This window comes from Tamandua tetradactyla, chromosome 9 (assembly GCF_023851605.1).
Source record: "Tamandua tetradactyla isolate mTamTet1 chromosome 9, mTamTet1.pri, whole genome shotgun sequence".
Lineage (NCBI taxonomy): Eukaryota > Metazoa > Chordata > Mammalia > Pilosa > Myrmecophagidae > Tamandua > Tamandua tetradactyla.
This window is the reverse complement of record NC_135335.1, coordinates 6,660,100-6,679,255: the sequence shown is the minus strand read 5'-3', so window position 1 is coordinate 6,679,255 and position 19,156 is coordinate 6,660,100. Positions and strand designations below refer to the sequence as shown.

Here is a 19,156-nt window from a genome sequence, read left to right as displayed (position 1 = left end):
AACACTTGTTAACAGGTGTAAACATTTGGGGGAAAAGGTTAGGAAGGGATATTCCTTCAATAGAAAATTGCTATAAAATACATTATTTTATAGAATTATTTTATTATGTATTCCAATGTGAGTGTTATAAATAATAAGAATAAAAAAAAAGAAGTATATGACCCAGCAATCCAACTTCTAGGTATATACCCACAAGAACTGAAAGAAGGGATTTGTACGGATATTGTACACTGAAATTCCCAGCAGCATTACTCACAGCAGCACAAACGAATGGTAAACAGACTGTGGAGTGCACATACAATGCAACATTGAGTGGCTGCAAGAAGGTATGAAGCTGTGAGGGGAATGAAGCTAGGTGAATGTACTTTGAGGACATTACGCCGAGTGATATAAGCCAGAAACAAGGCAAATGTTGCAGGTATTCACTAATATGGATCAACTACAAAATGCAAACTCTGAGAATTGAATTCTAGAGCAAAGGTTATCAGGGGATAGTAACGTGGACAAAGATTGGGCAAATGGCAATTAAGGAGTACAAAACGTTCAATAAAGCATATTGTAAAGATTCCAAATTGTAAGTTCTTAACGGCAATCACATCTGTTCCTGAGTTTTAACTGTAATTTCTAAAATTTGGAGAAGCTGAGCTCTTTGGAACTTCAGGTATTTGGGTGACATGTGAGATTGAGTTAGAGTTCTGCAGCTCTGAAAGTCAGCATTACCCCATGTTCTAATTCGCTAGCTGCCAGAATGCAATATACCAGAAATGGAATGGCTTTTAAAGGGGTGATTTAATGAGTTGCTAGTTTACAGTTCTAAGGCTGAGAAAATGTCCCCATTATAACAAGTCTATAGTAATGTCCAATCAAAGGCATCCAGGGAAAGATACCTTGGTTCAAGAAGGCCGATGAAGTTCAGGGTTTCTCTCTCATCTGGAAAGGCACATGGTGAACACGGTCAGGGCTCCTCTCTCAGCTGGAAGGGGACATGGCAAATACGGTGTCATCTGCTAGCTTTCTCTCCTGGCTTCCTATTTCATGAAGCTCCCCGGGAGGCATTTTCCTTCTTCATCTCCAAAGGTCACTGGCTGGTGGACTCTCTGCTTCGTGGTGCTGCAGCATTCTCTGGCAGCAGTGGGATGAGGAGCTGGACTGTGCTCAGGAGCGCCTGACCACTGCCCTGCAAAAGCTGGAGGAAGCAGAGAAAGCTGCTGATGAGAGCAAGAGAGGTATGAAGGTTATTGAAAACCGGGCTTTAAAAGATGAAGAAAGGAGAATGCTGCAGCACCACGAAGCAGAGAGTCCACCAGCCAGTGACCTTTGGAGATGAAGAAGGAAAATGCCTCCCGGGGAGCTTCATGAAATAGGAAGCCAGGAGAGAAAGCTAGCAGATGACACCGTATTTGCCATGTCCCCTTCCAGCTGAGAGAGGAACCCTGACCGTGTTCACCACGTGCCTTTCCAGATGAGAGAGAAACCCTGAACTTCATCGGCCTTCTTGAACCAAGGTATCTTTCCCTGGATGCCTTTGATTGGATATTACTATAGACTTGTTGTAATGGGGACATTTTCTCGGCCTTAGAACTGTAAACTAGCAACTCATTAAACCACCCCTTTTAAAAGCCATTCCATTTCTGGTATATTGCATTCTGGCAGCTAGCAAACTAGAACACCCCATACATTAACTTTTAAAGAGGCTGAAAAAGAGATCAGACTTCAGTTAGAGATATGAATGAATCTGATCTAGTTAGGACTAAGGTCAATCAGAATATAGGATAAAGGATGATATTGACTGTGTTTAAAAACTTTAGCCTCTGTGTGAGACCAAAGGAAGAGATGTTTATCTAGTACAAAATTTATATTTTCTGTAATACACTATCTAATTTAACCTGATGGTCAGTTTATCCAAACCACGTAATTACACGGACCCTTGAATGGTAATGAGATATTGTTATTTTGACAGGTTAATGTAATACCCCAATACATCTCAGAGTAATTTGGGTATAAAATTAAAAGGTATGAGCAAAGTCCCCTTGAGGGACTGGGAGGAAATGTAGAAATATTAAACTTCCCCCACCTGGAGAATTGCTGATATTATCGCAAGCATTAGGGACTATCATTTGGATAGTCCAAGACCTCAGTCTTAAGCTTGTCCTTATAAAATTTATTCCTGCATAGGATAAGCTAAACCTCCTTATAATTATGCCTCATAATTATGCCCCAGAGAACCTCTTTTGTTGCCTCTCTCTCTGAGACAACTCTGCAAATAAACTCACTGCCCACCCCTCTACATGGAACATGACTCCAGGGGTGTAATTCTCCATGGCAACGTGGGACATGACTCCCAGGGATGAGCCTGGCCCTGGCATCGTGGGACTGAAAAAGACTTCCAGACCAAAAAGGGCAAAAGAAATAAAACAAAATGAAATTTCAGTGCCTAAGACATGTCAAATAGAGTCGAAAGGTCATTCTGGAGGTTGTTCTCATATATTATATAGATATTCCTTTTTAGTTTCTAGTGTATTGGAATATCTAGAAGGAAATACCTGAAACTGTTGAACTGCAACCCACTAGTCTTGACTTGATGGTGAGTGTATAACTACATGGTGTTTATGGTGTGACCATGTGTTTGAGAAAACCTTGTGACTGATACTTCCTTTATCCAATATATCGACAGATGAGTAGGAAAATAAAGACAAATAAATAAATAATATGGGAAGATAAGGGGCATGTGATGTTTTGGGTGTTCTTATTTGTATTTTTTTTAAGTAACAAAAATGCTCTAAAATTGATCATGGTAATAAATGCACAACTATATGATGATACTGTGAGCCATAAATCGTATACTTTGGATGATTATATATATGTGAATATATCTCAATTAAATTGCATTAAAAAACAGAATGAAGTTCTGATACATGCCACTACGTGGATAAACCTTGAATACATCATGTTAGTGAATAAATAAGACACGAAGGAACAGGTATTGTTTGAGTCCATTTATATCAAATAGCTAGAATATGCAAATTCACAGAGACCAAAAGTAGCATATAGATTAATAGGGGCAGGGGTAGAGGTGATGGGAAGTTAATATGTGATGGGTAATGGGTTTCAATTTGGGGTGATGGAAAGTTTTAGTAATGGATGGTGTAAAGGTATCACAACCTTGCGAATGTGATGGATCCCACAGAATGGTATGTTTAGGTGCGGTTGAAATGGGAAAATCTGTGTACATATGTTTAAAAAAACAAAAAGAAAAGGCTACTAAAGAGATAATGGTAATTAAGTGCTATGTGGAATCCTGGATATGATCTAATAATGGAGGACAAAGGGACATTTGGGGTAAATATGAAAAAATCAGAACATAGTCTGTAAGTTTTCTATCAATGTTAAATGCCTTGAACTTGATAATTTTACTCAAAGTGGATACATAAGTGAATATCCTTGTTCTTATGACATGTACATGAGACTATTACGTTATCAAGGAGCATGATATATACAATCTACTCTGAGATGAGCAAAGAAAAATTGATTAGATAGATGGATGGAATGATACTGCAAATGTGGCATAATGTTAAAATTGGTGTGTTCTAGTTTGCTAGCTGCCAGAATGCAATATACCTGAAACAGAACGGCTTTTAAAAATATAATAAGTTGCTAGTTTACAGTTCTAAGGCCAAGAAAATGTCCCAGTTAAAACAAGTCTATAGAAGTGTCCAATCAAAGGCATCCAGGGAAAGATATTTTGGTTCAAGAAGGCCAATGAAGTTCAGGGTTTCTCTCTCAGGGAGAAGGTACATGGTGAACACAGTCAGAGCTTCTCTCTCAGCTGGAAGGGCACGTGGTGAACACAGTGTCATCTGCTAGCTTTCTCTCCTGGCTTCCTGTTTCATGAAGCTCCCTGAAGGACTCTCTGCTTCGAGGTGCTGCGGCATTCTCTGCTCTTTCCGAATCTCCTTCATTCTCCAAAATGTTTCCTCTTCTATAGGACTCCAGAAACTTATCAAGATCCGCCCAAATGGGTGAAGACATGTCGTCGCCTAATCCAGCTTAACAACCACCCTTGATTAAATCACATCTCCAGGGAGATGATCTGATCACAGTTTCAAACATACAGTATTAAGTAGGGATTACTTTGCCTTTACGAAATGGGATTTTGATCAAAACATGGCTTTTCTAGGGGACATATATCCTTTCGAGCCAGCACATGATGGATCTGGGTATGTGGGAGTGTTGGAGTTCTCTGTATGAGCTTTGTATTCTTTTTGTCACTGTACTGCACGTTTGAAGATATTTCAAAGTTGAAAGTGATGGACTGAATCATGTACCCCAGGTTGGCGTTCTCAATCCGCATTCTGGTGGGTGTGGACTCATTATAAAGAGAATCTCTTGAAGATGATGTTGTAATTCAGGGGTGGCCCAACTGAACCAGATTGGGCTTTAATTTGGATTACTGGAGGCCTTTATAAGCAGAGTGAAGTTCCAAGATTCCTGGAGCCCGTCCTAGAATTCTGCCTACCATGAATGTATTCCTTTTGCAAGAAGAAAATCAGGGGGTCTGTTCCACAATCCAGGGGAATGACCCTTCAAGAGTGTGAATACCAAGAGCTGGAGATAACTTGGGAGCCAGTTTAGAAGCTGCATGAAACAGAGACTTCTCTCTCTATGCTGCTGGGAGGCCCCTGGAGGGGATCTCTCCTTCTGCACCATTTTGGGTCTGTTGTCCTTCACTCAAGGTGATTTGTTTCCTTGTGTGTTCTGTACTTTTGCATTGTGAGGTCAGCTTCAGAGAAAACTTATGCAGGGGGAGGGAGTCTTGGGTGTTCAGGATTATGGGATCCATGCAGAGAGGCTTTCTGTTTGTTTTTGTCAGGAGCCCCTCTGTGAATTCCTCCACCCTTGTGGTTCCTGGGCCATACAGATGGTGTCATTCCTTTGCAGGAAATCCGAAGTCATATAGAAACAGCATGAAAAGGCAAAAATCTGATGGCAATTTTTTCTCCAACCAGAGCTCAACTTCCCTTCAGTTTTCAGTACTTCTGGGTGGAATTTTTTCGAATTTACCTTTCCCTGATGGTGTCGCTTTTCTATAGTCCGAGCATTTTAATACCAACTCCCTGGGTTATAAGGTCTCCTGACCCTCCGCTTTCTCCTGTATGGCCATTAAAACCCAAGCCTTGAGAAAACCTTCTTAACCAAAAGGAGGGAGAGGGAAATGAGACAAAACAAGCTTTCAGTGGCTGAGAGATTTCAGAGTCAAGAGGTTAGCCTGAAGGTTATTCCTATGCATTATATAGATATACTTTTTTAGTTTATGGCTTATTGGAGTGGCTGGAGGGAAGTACCTGAAACTGTTGAGGTGTGTTCCAGCAGCCTTGATTCTTAAAGATGACTGTATAATGATATAATGTTACGTGACATTGTGATTCTGAAAACTTCGTGCCTGGCGCTCCTTTTATCCAGGTTATGGGCAGATGAGTAAAAAAAAAAATAAGGTAAAATAAATAGATAAATAACAGGGGGTAAGGACAAGAGGTAAAAATAAATGGGTAGATTGAAATACCAGTGGTCAATGAGAGGGAAGGGTAAGGGGTATGGGATGTATGAGTTTTTTCTTTTTTCTTATTCTTTTTCTGGAGTGATGCAAATGTTCTAAAAAATGCTCAAGGTGATGAATACACGACCATGTGACATTATGATAAAGGAGTCGCCAGCCTGCTAAGGCGTGTTCCATGCCTGGTCACACGCCTGTCCTGTGTGCGTGTGTGTGTTTGTGCACACAGCTGTTGCCTGCCATACGTGTCGCCTGCCATACATGTTTAATACATGGTATTTTAAAACACGTGCATTTACATGTGTTGTCTGCATGTTATTGCTTGCTGTGTGCACAAGGGATTCCTATCACGTGTGCGTGTGTTGCCTTCACTTGTGTTTGCATGCCACGTACGCACGTGCTGGCTATCATTTTGCACGTGTTGCCTGCCCTGGGTGTGCTGTTTGTTCGTTTTTTTAATAAGCAGTTTGATTAAGATCTAGTCACACTTCACATGAGCCACCCACAGTATACAATCAGTGGTTCACAGTATGACCACAGTTGTGCATTTATCACCACAAACAAGTTTAGAACGTTCTCATTACCCCAAAAAAAGTCCTAAAACATCCCATACCCTTTCTCTCCTCCCCTTCACCCCCATTATTGACTCCTAGCATTAGCGTGGTACATTTCTTACTGTTGATCAGAGAATATTAAAATATTACTGTTAACTCTAGTCCATAGTTTTTCAACAGGTGCATTTTTCCCATTTACCACTCTATTATTAATTCCCTGAAATAGTGATGCACATTTGTTTTAGTGCAATAAATAACATTTTTATTGAAATGTTAATCACACTGTTAATCATAGCCACTGTCCACCACAGGCTTACCGTGCTCTGCAGTCCCACGTCTTGTCCTCTAGCTTTTCTCCTAGTGACATCCTGACTGCACTTTCCCTTTCAACCACAATCACACACATACTTCGGTGCTGTTAATCACTCACCATACCGTGCTCCCAGCACTTCTACCCATTTCCAAACACTTCAGGAAGGGGCACAGCCTTCCAAACAGCATCCTGCCCCTCTGCTCACCTGAGATGCTTAGCTGAGTCCCTACTGGCTCAGCTCCAAGAGGAAGTTGAGCTGGCACCCCACACCACAAGGCGATTACCACATCTGCCTCTGGTGACCTCTCCCTGCCCTGCCAGAGGCTGATGGGGAAGTGGGCAGACAGAATCGGGGCTCCTGGTCACACCACGTGGCCGTCTCTGGGTCTGCTTGCAGCTGACAGCTGCGGGTGGGGCAGCTCTCGCCTGGGCAAGGCTGGGACAGCCTGTTGGGGACTGGGGGGGGGGGGCAGAGGCAGCCCCTCACAGCCTGCAATGAACGCCAGACCCCTAAATCTTCCCAAGACAACCTGGCAATTGGCACAGCCCGGGGTTTAACCACCCTCCATAGAAGTGAGCACAGAAGGGCCACAGCTGGTCCCCTGGGCAGCGTCCCATTAATAGCTGACCATGCTTCGTGAGCTTTACTCTGTGCTAACACAGGCGCCCCAAATTTCTCCATCTACAGTACCGTGAGTGCTTCAGTAACGTTTTCACAGTGTCCCTGGGTCAAGAGAAATCCCTGATGGTTCTATTTATTAACTATTTTATGTCCAAACAACTTAGTAAGAACTTATGACCTAACCACCTAGCAGCCATTTGGGACAAACAAAAACAAAAACACCAGGCATGCGGTCCTATCTAATCAGCTGCGGGCACTGCCCAGCTTCTCAAACTTCAGACGCAGACCGGAGGCCACCACCCTCGCTTCCTGTCCCAATACTGATTTTTGCTTGTTATCGCACCGGAAACCCAGCTTCTGGAAGACACGGAGGGAGGGGGGGGGAGCAGGACCTAGCGGTGCACACACCCGCTGCTCCGGGAGGACGAGGGAAGGTATCACTGTGCTTCCTTGAAACTGAGCAAGTTCTAAATGTCCCGCTGCACCCCGGCGGGCCTCGGAACCCGCCTTCCCGTCAGGTGCTGCAGCTCGGGCGGGCCAGGCCTTGCCGACACCCTAGGAGCGGACTGGAGGGGAGCAGGGGGGAGGGGGACGGGGGGAGGAGAGAAAGGCGTGCAGGTGGGCGTGGAGCCTCGAGGGTCAGACAATGGCCTCTGCAGCCAGGGTTGCGGGGGGGTGGGGGGGCATGGGGGCTCTATGGGGTCCGCCCCCACCCGCAACCCTTGTGGGCTGAGGCTGCACCGAGAGGGCGGTGGCCAAGGACGGCCGGGCGCAGAGAGCCCCCCAAGCCCGTGCCGGACCCGGACGACCCCCACGAGTCTCAGAAGCTGATCTTGCTCGGGAGGAAGCCCCGGGGGCCCGGAAGAGGGGCAGGGCCTGGGCCTTGGAGCTGTCTCCGCCTCCTCCAGGCCCACGAGGGGCCGGCAGCCGCCCTCTCCCCCGCAGCCCACCCCCAGCTGCGGATTCTCCAGGGCGCGGGGAGCGACTGGCAAAGCCGGAAGCGCGCGGATAGGAGCGGGGGTGCGGGGTTGGGGAATGGGGAGTAAGGGCCTCCAGGAGCGTGGGTGGCCCCGGCCGGCGGCGCGGGCCCCACCCCCCCCTCCCCCACCCCCACCCCCAGTCGCGTGGATGCCCCCTCCCCGCACCCAAGCCTTCCAGGCCGCGCGCGCATACACACGGCACTCTCTGCGCCCCCTCCCCGCCCGGTGCGACACTCCCGGGTGAGGACAACACACGTCTGTTTATTGCTCCTTTTCGGTAAAAAGCCGCGGCCCGACGGGAGAGGGAGGGCGCTGCGCGGCAGGTGCGCCCCCGGCCTGTGGGGGCGGGGTTGGGGGTCGGAGTTGCAGGAGGTCGACGATACCCCCTCCCCGTGGGGCTGCACGGGGGCGGGGACTGGCCGCGTGGGTGGGGGGAGGCGCCGCCGCAGGGGGCTGGGCCCAGCGAGGGGGTCCCGGCTGGCCGACGCGTCCCAAGGCACCCCCCACCCCTCGCCTTGCAGGGGCTTCCGGCCCGATCCCAAGTTCCGGGCGACCCCGGGCTCTGGAAGGGCCCTTCCTGAATTTGGGGGGACGGGGGCGGGTAGCAGGTCCTTCCTGAAGCAAGAGCAGGAATCCGAGAGGGCCCCACGTGACTTGAGACATGGTAAACGGGGGCCAAGGCGCCCCCGGGGGTCCCTCACTTCTCCTCGGGCCCGTCGTCGCCCTGCGCGAGTTCGAAGGGGCAGGGCCGCCGGGGCTGGCCGGCTGGCTCGGGACCGAGCCCGGGCCCCGCCGGGGGCGCCTCCTCCTCCACGCCGTCCCCCGGGCCGCCGCCGCCGCCGGGCTCGCCCTCCGCGCCGCTCTCATCCGAGTTGTCGTCCTCCAGGTAGCGGTAACCGCGAACCTTGTGCTGGGGCCGCGGGATGCGGGGCAGGCGCGGGCCCACCCCCTGCCGCAGCTTGCGCTCCATCCACAGGTACGAGGTCACCGCCCCCACCTGGGTCACCAGCAGCACCGCCAGCTTCACCTGGGCGGTGGGGGAGGGGGGCTGAGCACCCGCCTCGCCCCGCCCCCTCGCAGAGACAGTCCCCGTTCCCACCCCACACGCCTTCGTGGGTCCTTCCCCTGCTCCCGGGAGCCTACCCCCCTATCCCCCACTGAGCCGCCCATAGCTCCTCGGGCCCACTCCCCACCGGCCTCCCCCGGTGGGGTGAAGGTCACCCTCCTGCGGGGAGCCCTAAGTCCCAGCACTTCCCCTCACAGTGGCCATACCCCTGGTGCCTCAGTTTCCCTATTTAAGGGGAAAATGGTAGTACCCTTGGCCTCATAGGATCGATGTGAAGATCCTAAAGCACGGGCGCCAGGCCTGGCCCTCCTTACCTGCGGGCTTAGACACTTCCTGGGCTTCTTAAAGGGACGGGGACCCTAAATGAGGCTTTTCAGTACCCACGGGCTGGAATGCCTGACATGGTGACTTGGTAGGTGCCCAGATATATCCTGCCAACTCTTTGCTACTTTCTAAAAATAAAGGTTGGTCAGGACCTGCAAAACTGACCTAACAGCCGCCGGTGGGGAGAGAGAGGGAGAGCCCTGGCACGCAGCTCAGAACCGACACCTGGTGGACAGGTCACCAAATACCTGGCAAGGCAGCGGGGAGCCCAGAGGCCGTGGGAGGTGAGGTGCTGGGTTTGGGGATGGGTGCTCGGCCCGGGCACGGCCCTCAGGTAGTGGTGCCCTTGGGGGAGCTGGGAGCAGCCAGGATGGGTGCCAGGGGTGTGGGGGGGCGCCTGCTGCCCAGGGCTCACTTCCTGGATCCCCCCACCCCCAGCCCCCCAGCCCCAGCTGAGCTTCACCTTCATGGGAAGCCCGGAGCCGAGGTACACAAGGAAGATGGCCATGGCCTGCCACCAGTGGTAGATGGTGAAAATGAAGTCCTGCCTCTCCTTGTCCTCGTACAGGATTCCCAGGAGCGCTAGGGGAGGGCAGGGGACAGAGCAGACAGGGGACAGGTGTCACCTGGTCTCCCAGCCCCCAGGAGGCCCCCATAAGCTGCTCCTGGCCACCCCCTAGAGGAGAGACTGGGTATCGCTGCTGGGCAGGAGCAGAGCAGAGGCAGGAGCTGGAGAGCCAGGGGTGGGACCGCAGGGAGGCCCTGCCATGCCACCCAGGGGTGACCTCCAAAGTGGAAAGCTCTGTGCACAGTCTCCTCTGGCCCCCAACCCCACATGCACAAGGCCAGGCACGTGGGGGCCGTTTCTCCTTCTCTCCAGGAGCACAGAGAGGGCAGGCTGCTTGCAGCAACAGGCTTTCTGCAAGGCAGTGTGAGGTTACATTTGCAAGGGTGGGGACCTTTTTTCCAAAGAATTTCTCCAAGGTGGACAGAGAGAGGATCGGACCTGGGGCCAGGAGACTCAGATTCTCCTTCTCAGGACTGTGAGGTGAAGAGAGTTGGGGGGTTTAGAGGTACCGAGATCTGGGTTCAAATGTGGTCTCTGTGGGTGATGGGGGCGTCACTGAACCCCTAGAGCTGGAGTTCACGTCTGTGAAACGCGCTCACGCCTATCACAGATTGTGCTGTGCGGCTTTGACGTGAGACACTGTGCACAGCACCAGACACTCAGGACACAAACAGCCCTATCCTGAGACCCTGCCATGGGACCAGACAGACACCTTGGGGCTGCTAAGAAGGGATGAGAGCCCCTAGGGGAGGAGACGGCCACGGCACTCCTCGGGCCAGGCATTCCCCAGCACCCCCCACAGCAACAGCCCAGACTTGGGGCCGGGACTCTGCAACTCCGCAGCCTGGTGTTGGGGCTTCAGACCTCTATCTGATTAAGAGGTGACTACTAAGGGGCTTGGGGGTTTTTCTTGTAGGAGTAAAGAAAATGTTTTAAAATTGACTGGGGATGGCTGCATAACTCTGGGATTATACTAAAAGCCACTGACTGTACACTTTGGACAGACTGATCTCATTAAAACTGCTTTAAAAGAAAAAAGAAAAAGTACACCATCAGGCTATGGGAGAAAAAAAATAAAAAGACCCCCATCTTCACCTTCCCCCTGGGACGGAGACAGTGCCTACTGCTACCCAAGACCCTGACATGTGCTTCCAGAAAACTGTGCCAAGGTAGCCCCTGTGCCCTGCTAGGAAAGTATCCCCAGTGTCCTTGTGGGGTGGCCACAGAGCCCCACCCCCACCCCCCATGTATCCACAAGACCTCACGGGGACCTCAGTATCCTCCAGGCCCTGGGCTCCCACCCCCCCCAGGGTGTCCACAGGTCCCCTCTCTGTCCCTACAGTGTCCATAGGAATCCCTACCTAAGTTCACCATGTCAGCAGGACCCCACTGCAGACCCCCGTGTGTGCATGGGACCCCATGTCCACCCCTCGGTGGTCAGTGCTCCGCAACCACCCCGAGGTCGCCGTGGGGCCCGGAACCCAATGCTGCACTCACTGCTGAGCCCAGTTTTGTTGAGACCGCTGCCTACACCCCAGAGGGCAGCTGCCGTGTAGAGGATCCAGGCGTGCTGCAGGACCTGAGGCTTGGGGGCCCAAAAGAAGAGGCTGACGGTGAGCAGCAGGTGCAGCCCAGCTCCGGCCACCAGGGGCATCCAGCGTGGCAGCCACAGCCCCAGCAGGCCCAGGAGGGAGGCAGCTGAGGCGCCCAGGCTGTAGGCCACAAGGAGGGGCGCCAGGCGTTCCAGCCCCAACGAGCACACGCCGTAACCCTGGGGAGACAGGGGCAACATGCCAGGTGTGACCTTAGGCCCCCGTCCCACTTCTCTGGACCCCCTTGGTGCCAAACCCCTAGGAGCCTAGTGGGAACGGTCTAGTGGTCAGAGAGGGGGGCAGCCAATATGCAAATGCCTGGGCACTGTCCCCAGACTCCAAGGGCTGTATCCGCTTGGAACCAATGCTTTATGAGCCTCATTCCGCTTCAACTCCACAGCACATCTGGGCGTGGGCAGCGTCAGAAGGCTTACTTCACAAACGAGGAAACTGAGGCTCAGAAATGCTAACGTAGCTTGTCCAAGGTACACGGGGGAGTAGGGGGAAGAGAAGGAAGGGAGAAGAGGAAGAAGACTATTCGGGACATATTCGTCTTACACTTCTACTAAAACGATTTGTTCTTGATCCCGTTTAACTGGGGACCCCCACGCAGGCTGGACTCACCAGGGCAAAGCCGGTGCAGACAAAGAGCACCTCGAAGCCGCTGTAGATGAAGAAGGGCACGAGGTGGCGCAGGCGGAAGTCGCGCACGTGCTTGAAGGGCAGCTGGAAGATGTTGCCCCAGCCCACGCTGCGCAGGTCGATCTCCTCCGTGGGCCGGTACGCGGCGCCGCACAGGCCCAGCACCTGCGAAGCCGCGCCGTGTCGGGGCGGGCTCCCAGCCCCAGGCCCCGCCCACTGACCCCGCTCACCGGCCCCGCCCCGCCCACCCGGGCGCAGCCAGGCCCCTCGCACGCCGCAGCCTCGAACCAGCCCGGCTCTCCCTGGCCTCTGGGATCCCAACTCCGGTCTCGGGCCCCAGGCATCAGCCACGCCCCCGAGCCTCAGGCCCCGCCCCCGGGCTCAGTTGCCTTCCCTGAGGCGCCAAGGCCACCCCCCCCCCCCGTTGCCCAGGCCCCGCCCCCGGTCCGGGCCGCACCAGCAGCATGGCCAGGAAGGCCACGGCCATGAGCACGCTCTCCACCACGATGAGGTTTCGGCTCCTCGGGAGCGACTGCAGAACCGTGTTGCTGATGCCGCTGAGGATGCCGTGGCTGTTGGTGCCTGGGGAAGAGGTTGGGGGCAATCGTGAGGCGGGGAGTAGGGCCCAGGCACCCCCGGCCATGGATAAACAAGAGAAAACAGCAGTCGGGGAAGGGAGGTGGGTTCGCGTGCAAACGCAGGGTTCCTTTAGGGAGCAGGTGGACGGCTAGGGCGGCTGGGACTAGAGGTGCCCCAAGGAGAGGGGCGATGTTGCATCCTCTCCCCACACCCCCCTCCCTCTGGACCCCTTACCCCAGGCTCAGGGAGGCGCCAAGTCCACCTACGACCCCCGTTCCTCCACCCTGCACTGACTGTGCTCCCACTGTGTGCCTGGCCCGGAGTGAGATCCCACTGGCTGCCACAGCCCAGATGGCTCCGCCTCCAGGAAGCCTTCCCTGACCACCTAGACTGGATCTGATGTTCCAGCTACATACTCTAGCAGGGTCTTGAGCCTTGCCCGCTAGAGTGCCAACCCTGAACCTCATAACTGAGGGGGTCCGCTTCGTGCCAGCTGAAAGAGAAGGTAGTGAAGGAGTCTTGGGGGACCCCGACCCCAGGACTAACCACAGTTTTGCACGTTGTACAGCGTGTGGTTCATATCATACAGGTAGTGGTTCAGGAAGTAGGCCATGGGCAGCTGGGCACAGGCGAAGCTCAGCTGTGGGCAAGAGGGCAGCTGGGGCCAGGCTCAGGGCCAAAGCCAGGCAGGGGCACAGGGCTAGCCGGGGGAGGAGACTGGACAGAGCCTTGGGGGAAAAGGAGCCCTCCCATCTCTGAGGGTAGCCCAGGGTGGGGTAGTGGTGGGTGCCTAATGCAGAACTTCCTCCTGGTCAGCACTGCAGCCAGGGAGGGGATGAGGTCCCAGTCGCTAGAGGTAAGCAAGTAGGGGCTGGCTCAGAAAAGGAAGGTGGGACCAGAGGGCTGAGAAGACTGTGGAAGGGGCCCCAACATGGGGGTTCTTGGGCGTGGATCACCTCCCCTTCCACTCCACCCCCTGGCCTGAGAAAAGGCCCCGTGTGGCACTCACATGGAAGAAGCTATAGAAGATGGCCTGGAAGACCAGGAGGTAGGGCGCATGGGAGCCCCGTGGTGGGCGCTGCTTTGGCCCCCGTTCATCCTGCTCCTTGTAGTGGGAGTACTCGTAGTACTTCTGGGCCATTCTGGACCACAAAGGAAAGAAGGCACTCCCCAACCCGATCTCTGCCAGAGGTCCCTGCTTCTGCGCTCAGTGCTGTAGGCTGGCCGGCCCCTGTGCCTTCTGGATGGGGCAGCTGAGGCCCAGAGGGCAGAAGGGGGTTGCCCCAGGACCCCCAGTGGAGGCTGGCAATGCAGCAGTGGCTGGACCAGGTCTCCGGCCTCCCGCCCCGCCACTCACCTGGTGATGTAGTTGCCCATGGAGGCCCAGAGAGGCACGATGGCCATGCCCAGGGCGACAGCCGAGGGCACGAGCGTGTAGTAGCGCTCCCAGAAGTTGGTGGAGACAAAGAGGGCGTAGATGCCCACAGCCAGGAACATCATCCACTTGGTGCCAAAAAACCTGCGGGCAGCGGGAGGGAGGCTGATACCAAGGGCCTAGCAGGACTGCCTGTAGCCTGAACCGGACGTGGCCCCAATTCCAGGTCCCAGCTCCTGAGGCCACGTGGAGTCCAGGCACCTACAGTGGAATCTTTAGCAGACTTGCTGCATGGCCTCAAGAGAGCCACGGTGCAGCCACGCCTCAGTTTTTCCAGCTGCAGGATGGACACAGAGTCCAAACCAGAGAGTTCTCGTGGAGGAGTTAAAGAAGGAGTGCGGAGGGGGGGTCTCCAATCAGTGGCCCATGGGCACACCAGCCCTGCTTCCTGTTCTGGGCTCTTTGACTCTCCCACCCCGCAGCTCATGTGCTGTGACTGCAGGACTCAGGGACTCATCTCCAGGCACACGACCTGAGCTGGGTCAGAAAATCTAGGTCCAGGGGCCTCGCAGCTGGTGAGTGGCAGGGCTGAGACCCAGGCACCCCTTCTGCCTGTCCACCGCTCCCGAGACCCATCGTGGCCAGTAGGGAAGCTTCCTCCTCAGTGGCTCCCAGGGCAGCACTCTGGCTGGCTCAGGGTTCAAAGGGGATGATGAGTGAATGGGTCAGATCAATACATGGAGGCGGGCCAACTAGAAAAACAACAGGTCCCGGGCACTTTGGGGTTGGCTGCAGCATTTCTGCTCACTAGCTTCTATCTCTTATCTTGGTTTCCAGGAAGCAAAACCTAAATGACCCTAGTTTTCGAACACAACCCCCTCCTCTTCTGTAACAGGGCCCTGTCCTTTTCTCGTCCTCCTTTTGCCCTAAAATAGATCGGCAGCCCCCACCTGGCTTTGGGGGTGAGGTAGGTCACAAACCAATGCACTGTCCTTTTTGATGCAAAAAGTAAAAACACTAGGACTCAAGGCTGCTGAGGATGTGGTTTTTAAAATAATGCATTCGGCAGCCATGCAAAGCAGCATTACCCTTTGGAAACATTGGATCTGGTAGTTTCAGCAGGTGTCAAGCACTGGGTTTCGAAGTCTCTCTGCCAGTTACTGCCCATGAAACTCAGATGAGTTATTTCATCTTTTGGTTTCTTCGTGTATAAGATTAGAATACCCACTTCAGAAATAATGCTTAAAAATTGCCCCCCATGTGACAAACAAAAAAAAAAACGCTGGCTATAATGATTGATAGCAATAGGTCTCAAAAACCATAGAGTTTTCCCTATGCCTTTAACCTAGTCAGAGCACTGCTGGGAATTTATCATGGGAAAATGCTAATTAAAATGTTTAAAAGGAGAGAGAGCTGCAGTGTGGCGTGCTAAGCCACAGGTAAGTGTCCTGTCTCTGCAGAAGCTGTTGCCACTGCAAAAGTCTACCTGGGAAGACTGGCGAGTAGGTTAAGGTGTGTTAGGTGAAATGGAGAAAGAAAGCACAACTGGCCCTCGCACCCACGTGGTCCTGCAAGGACAAGAAGTTAGCAGAACCCCTGGAGCATTTGGGAGGGGTTTTCCCTCTTCAGATGACAGTTATTATGATTCTAGTGCCGTTTATGCAATTGTGCTAAAGGAAGTTTGTTTTGTTTTGTTTTGTTTAAGATGGGGAGCTGAAACCCATCGAAATTCAACCACTGGTCTCTGGGCCACCTCCAAGCAGAGACCCCCTGGCTAGCAGGAGGGTGCTGTGGAGGGGATGCTCACGTTGACGGGGGACTGCACAGAGCCCCATCGCACCCCCAGACCCCACAGCCCCGACCCCAGAAGGCCACGTGAGGATGCTGTGGACACAGGTGAGCTGGGGGAAGAAGCCAGAGTGAATTTCTGTTCCTTGAAACCAAATACATGTGCCCTGGGGACAAAGGTCCCGTTTACTTCCCCAAACCCTGATCCCACCCCTCTCACTCGCCCCAGCCCCCCCTCCATGCAAGGACAACAGGACAGCTGGAGAGGGCGGGGCTCGGGGGACGGGGCGGGCACCTGATGAGCGTGGGCGTGTACAGCAGGGCAGCGGTGGGCGCCACGTTGATGCCCAGCAGCATTTTGCTGTCGATGTCGGGCAGCCCCATACTGCCATACTTCACCTCCCTGTAGGTCTCGTCGTAGTGCAGGATCAGCTGCATTTGCAGGAGGCCTGGGGGCAGGCAACGGGGAGGGGGGGGGAGTGGAGGGAGCAGACTGACTAGGGGGATGATCAAGCAGAGGCCGGGAGGCAAGCGTCACACCCAAGGGTTCCCGGATCCCAAGCCCGTGAGGATGGAGAGAGGAGCCCAGGCTGGGCCCAGCGTCCCGCCAACCGGTGGTAGCATCAGGGACTCGAACCTGGCCCCTGGCCCCCTACACCATTGCTCCCTCGGCGTCTGGGAGCCCAGCGCAGAGCTCGCCCAGAGCGCCCCTGCAGACTGGGGACGCCGCCCCACGGGGTCCTGGCCGCCCACCCACCACAGGAAGGCTCTGGCTGGGACCTGGGGGACACTAACCCCATCTGCCCCCGCCCCCCCCCCCCCCCCCCCCCCGGCCTGGGGCCGCCGCAGCTGCAGCCACGACGTGTGCGGACCGGGAAGTGAAAGAGGAAGGAAGGTCGAAAGGCCCCTCAAGTTTCCCTTTCCCAGACCGGGGGCGGGGGTTGGGGACGGGGCGGAGCCGGGTGGAAGGGGGCCCCGGGGTGCAGCCCGGGCCTGCTTGCGCCCGACCCCGACGGCGGGTCCCGGGGCCCCGGCGCCGCCCCGAGCGCGCGCGCGGCCGTACCCAGGTAGACGCCGTAGGTGAGCATGCCGCCCGCGCTGGCCGCCACCACGTTCTTGAGCACGCAGAGGCGCTTGCGGCGGTAGTAGCGGCGCTCCTCCTCCTCCTCGTCGTAGTTGGGGAACGCGCCCACCAGCTCGTCCAGCTGCGGGGCACAGCGCTCGCGCTCGGGTCCGGCGGCCGCGGGGCCCTGCGCTGGCCCCTGCCCCCCCCCCCCCCACGCCCCCCGACGCCCCGAGCCCCCGCCCGACCTGGGGAGCCCCTGGACGCCCGGGTCCCCGCTCCCGCTCACCGGGGCCTCGGGCCCGTCGGGCACCCCGAGCCGCTCCTGGTCCCCCTGCGGGCCCGCGGCCCCCGCTACCGGGTAGAGCGGCGGCTCCGCCTCCATGTCCCCCGCTGAGCGGCTGGCGGGCTCGCGGCGGCCCCGGGGTCCCTGCGGCTGGGCCGGGCACTTCCTCCCCGCGGCCGGGCCCTGCCCCTGCTCCGCCTCCTCCGGGAGGGTCGACCCCGCGCGGCCGTGGGCGTGGCCCGGTCGGAGTGTCCGAGCGGCTGTGTGAGCGCGCGTGCGGGAGGGAGCCCTGTGCCCCAGGGGTGTGCCCGGCCAACCGCAGTCTGCGCCCAGCCACCTCCTGGCCGTGTGACTTTGTTGGTCAGCTTCGCTTCTCTGTGCCTCAGTTTCCTCATCTGTGCAACAGGCTCACCCACAGCCCCACCTCCCAGGCGATTGCGGCATTACCGGGTTAATGCAAAGTAGGAGAAAGTCCTGGGAGCACAATTAGCCCCATCAGTGCTACCTGTGTCCTCCCCAGCCTGGCCTTGGGTGAGTCAGCCAGGAGCCCCAGGCAGGGGCGAGCCTGTGGTCAGAGTGGACACCAGCATTCATTGCTTTGGGTGATGTCAGAGTCCAGGATGTGGCTGTGGGAAGAGGTGAGGAGGTTGTGAAGGTGAGTAGCCAGGGGCATTTAGCCCTGTGGAATTCAGAGGGCAGAGGCTGTGGCCAGGAGGCAAGGAGGGGCTGTGGGGAGGCAGGCATGTGGTCCCAGTGGGGAAGGAATAGAAAGAGGGGGGCGGGACTGGAGCCAGGCAGGAGAGTGAGGGAGATGCCCCAAATGAGGCCTTTGGCCTGCCGGAAATGCCTAAACCATATTGGAAATGGACCGTTGAGCCTCCGTAGAGACCAGCCTCTACTGTCCACAAAGCCCATCCACTCCCACAACACGGCGTGAGGATGTCAAAGAAGGAAGCAGCCCAGGCAGTGCCCCAGCTGGCAGCTGTGTCCTCTGCGCTGAGAACCTGGGACAGGCCAGGAAGGCAGGGTTGGGGACAGAGCCTCCCCATGGAGCTGGGTTCCCAGGACATTCTGCCAGCTGGGTGCCTGGACTTCTCTGGCCATCACTAGGTGTTTTGGTTTGCTAAAGCTGCTGGAATGCAATATACCAACAACGGGTTGGCTTTTACAATGGGGATTTATCAACGTACAATTTACAGCTCTTAGGCTATGAAAATGTCCAACTCAAGGCATCAACGAGATGATACCTGAACCCTGAAGACAGGCTTCGGGCATCCGGGACACCTCTGTCACATGGGAAGGCATGGAGCTGGCCTCTGCTGGACTTCATTCCCAGGGTTCTTTACTTCTGGCTTTGGTAGCTTCCTCAGCTTTTCTGGGGCTTCTCTGAGTTCCGTGGGCTGTGAGTTCCCTACCCTCTTTTAAAGGACTCCAGTAAGGGGATTGTTCTAGTTTGCTAGCTGCCGGAATGCAATATACCAGAAACAGAATGGCTTTTTAAAGGGAGAATTTAATAAGTTGCAAGTTTACAGTTTCTAGGCCATGAAATGTCCCAGTTAAGGCAAGTCTATAGAAATGTCCAATCTAAGGCATCCAGGGAAAGATACCTTGGTTCAAGAAGGCCGATGAGGTTCAGGGTTTCTCTCTCAGCTGGAAGGGCACATGGCGAGCTTGGCAAATCTAGTTTGCTAGATTTCTCTCCAGGCTTCCTGCTTCATGAAGCTCCCCAGGAGGTGTTTTCCTTCTTCATCTCCAAAAGTCTCTGGCTGGTGGACTCTGCTTTGTGGTTCTGTGGCATTCTGAAGCTTTCTCCAAAATGCTTCTTCTGTTAAAGGATTGGAGTAAACTGATCA

The 19,156-nt window shown here is 54.6% G+C and overlaps 1 protein-coding gene across 1 annotated transcript; it reads right to left on the bottom strand.

Annotated features, from left to right (window-relative positions):
- Window positions 1–8,421: 8,421 nt before the first annotated feature.
- On the bottom strand, window positions 8,422–17,492 carry UNC93B1 (unc-93B1 regulator of TLR signaling). Its single transcript, XM_077115525.1, has 11 exons — window positions 17,307–17,492; window positions 17,018–17,159; window positions 16,250–16,403; window positions 14,149–14,310; window positions 13,801–13,933; window positions 13,338–13,431; window positions 12,670–12,794; window positions 12,195–12,377; window positions 11,476–11,749; window positions 9,874–9,992; window positions 8,422–9,047 (listed from the first exon to the last, which is right to left on the bottom strand). The coding sequence occupies exons 1-11, from the start codon at window positions 17,400–17,402 to the stop codon at window positions 8,718–8,720; spliced, it is 1,812 nt and encodes a 603-aa protein (XP_076971640.1). The 5' UTR covers window positions 17,403–17,492; the 3' UTR covers window positions 8,422–8,717.
- Window positions 17,493–19,156: the final 1,664 nt, after the last annotated feature.

What these genes read in the sequence shown, in the direction of transcription:
- UNC93B1 (XM_077115525.1), bottom strand. Translation starts at nt 17,402, where the DNA reads ATGGAGGCGGAGCCGCCGCTCTACCCGGTAGCGGGGGCCGCGGGCCCG. An exon ending in CCGACGGGCCCGAGGCCCCG is followed by an intron (nt 17,160 to 17,306) that starts GTGAGCGGGAGC and finishes TGTGCCCCGCAG; the next exon opens with CTGGACGAGCTGGTGGGCGC. An exon ending in CCTTCCTGGCCATGCTGCTG is followed by an intron (nt 12,378 to 12,669) that starts GTGCGGCCCGGA and finishes GCGGCTTCGCAG; the next exon opens with GTGCTGGGCCTGTGCGGCGC.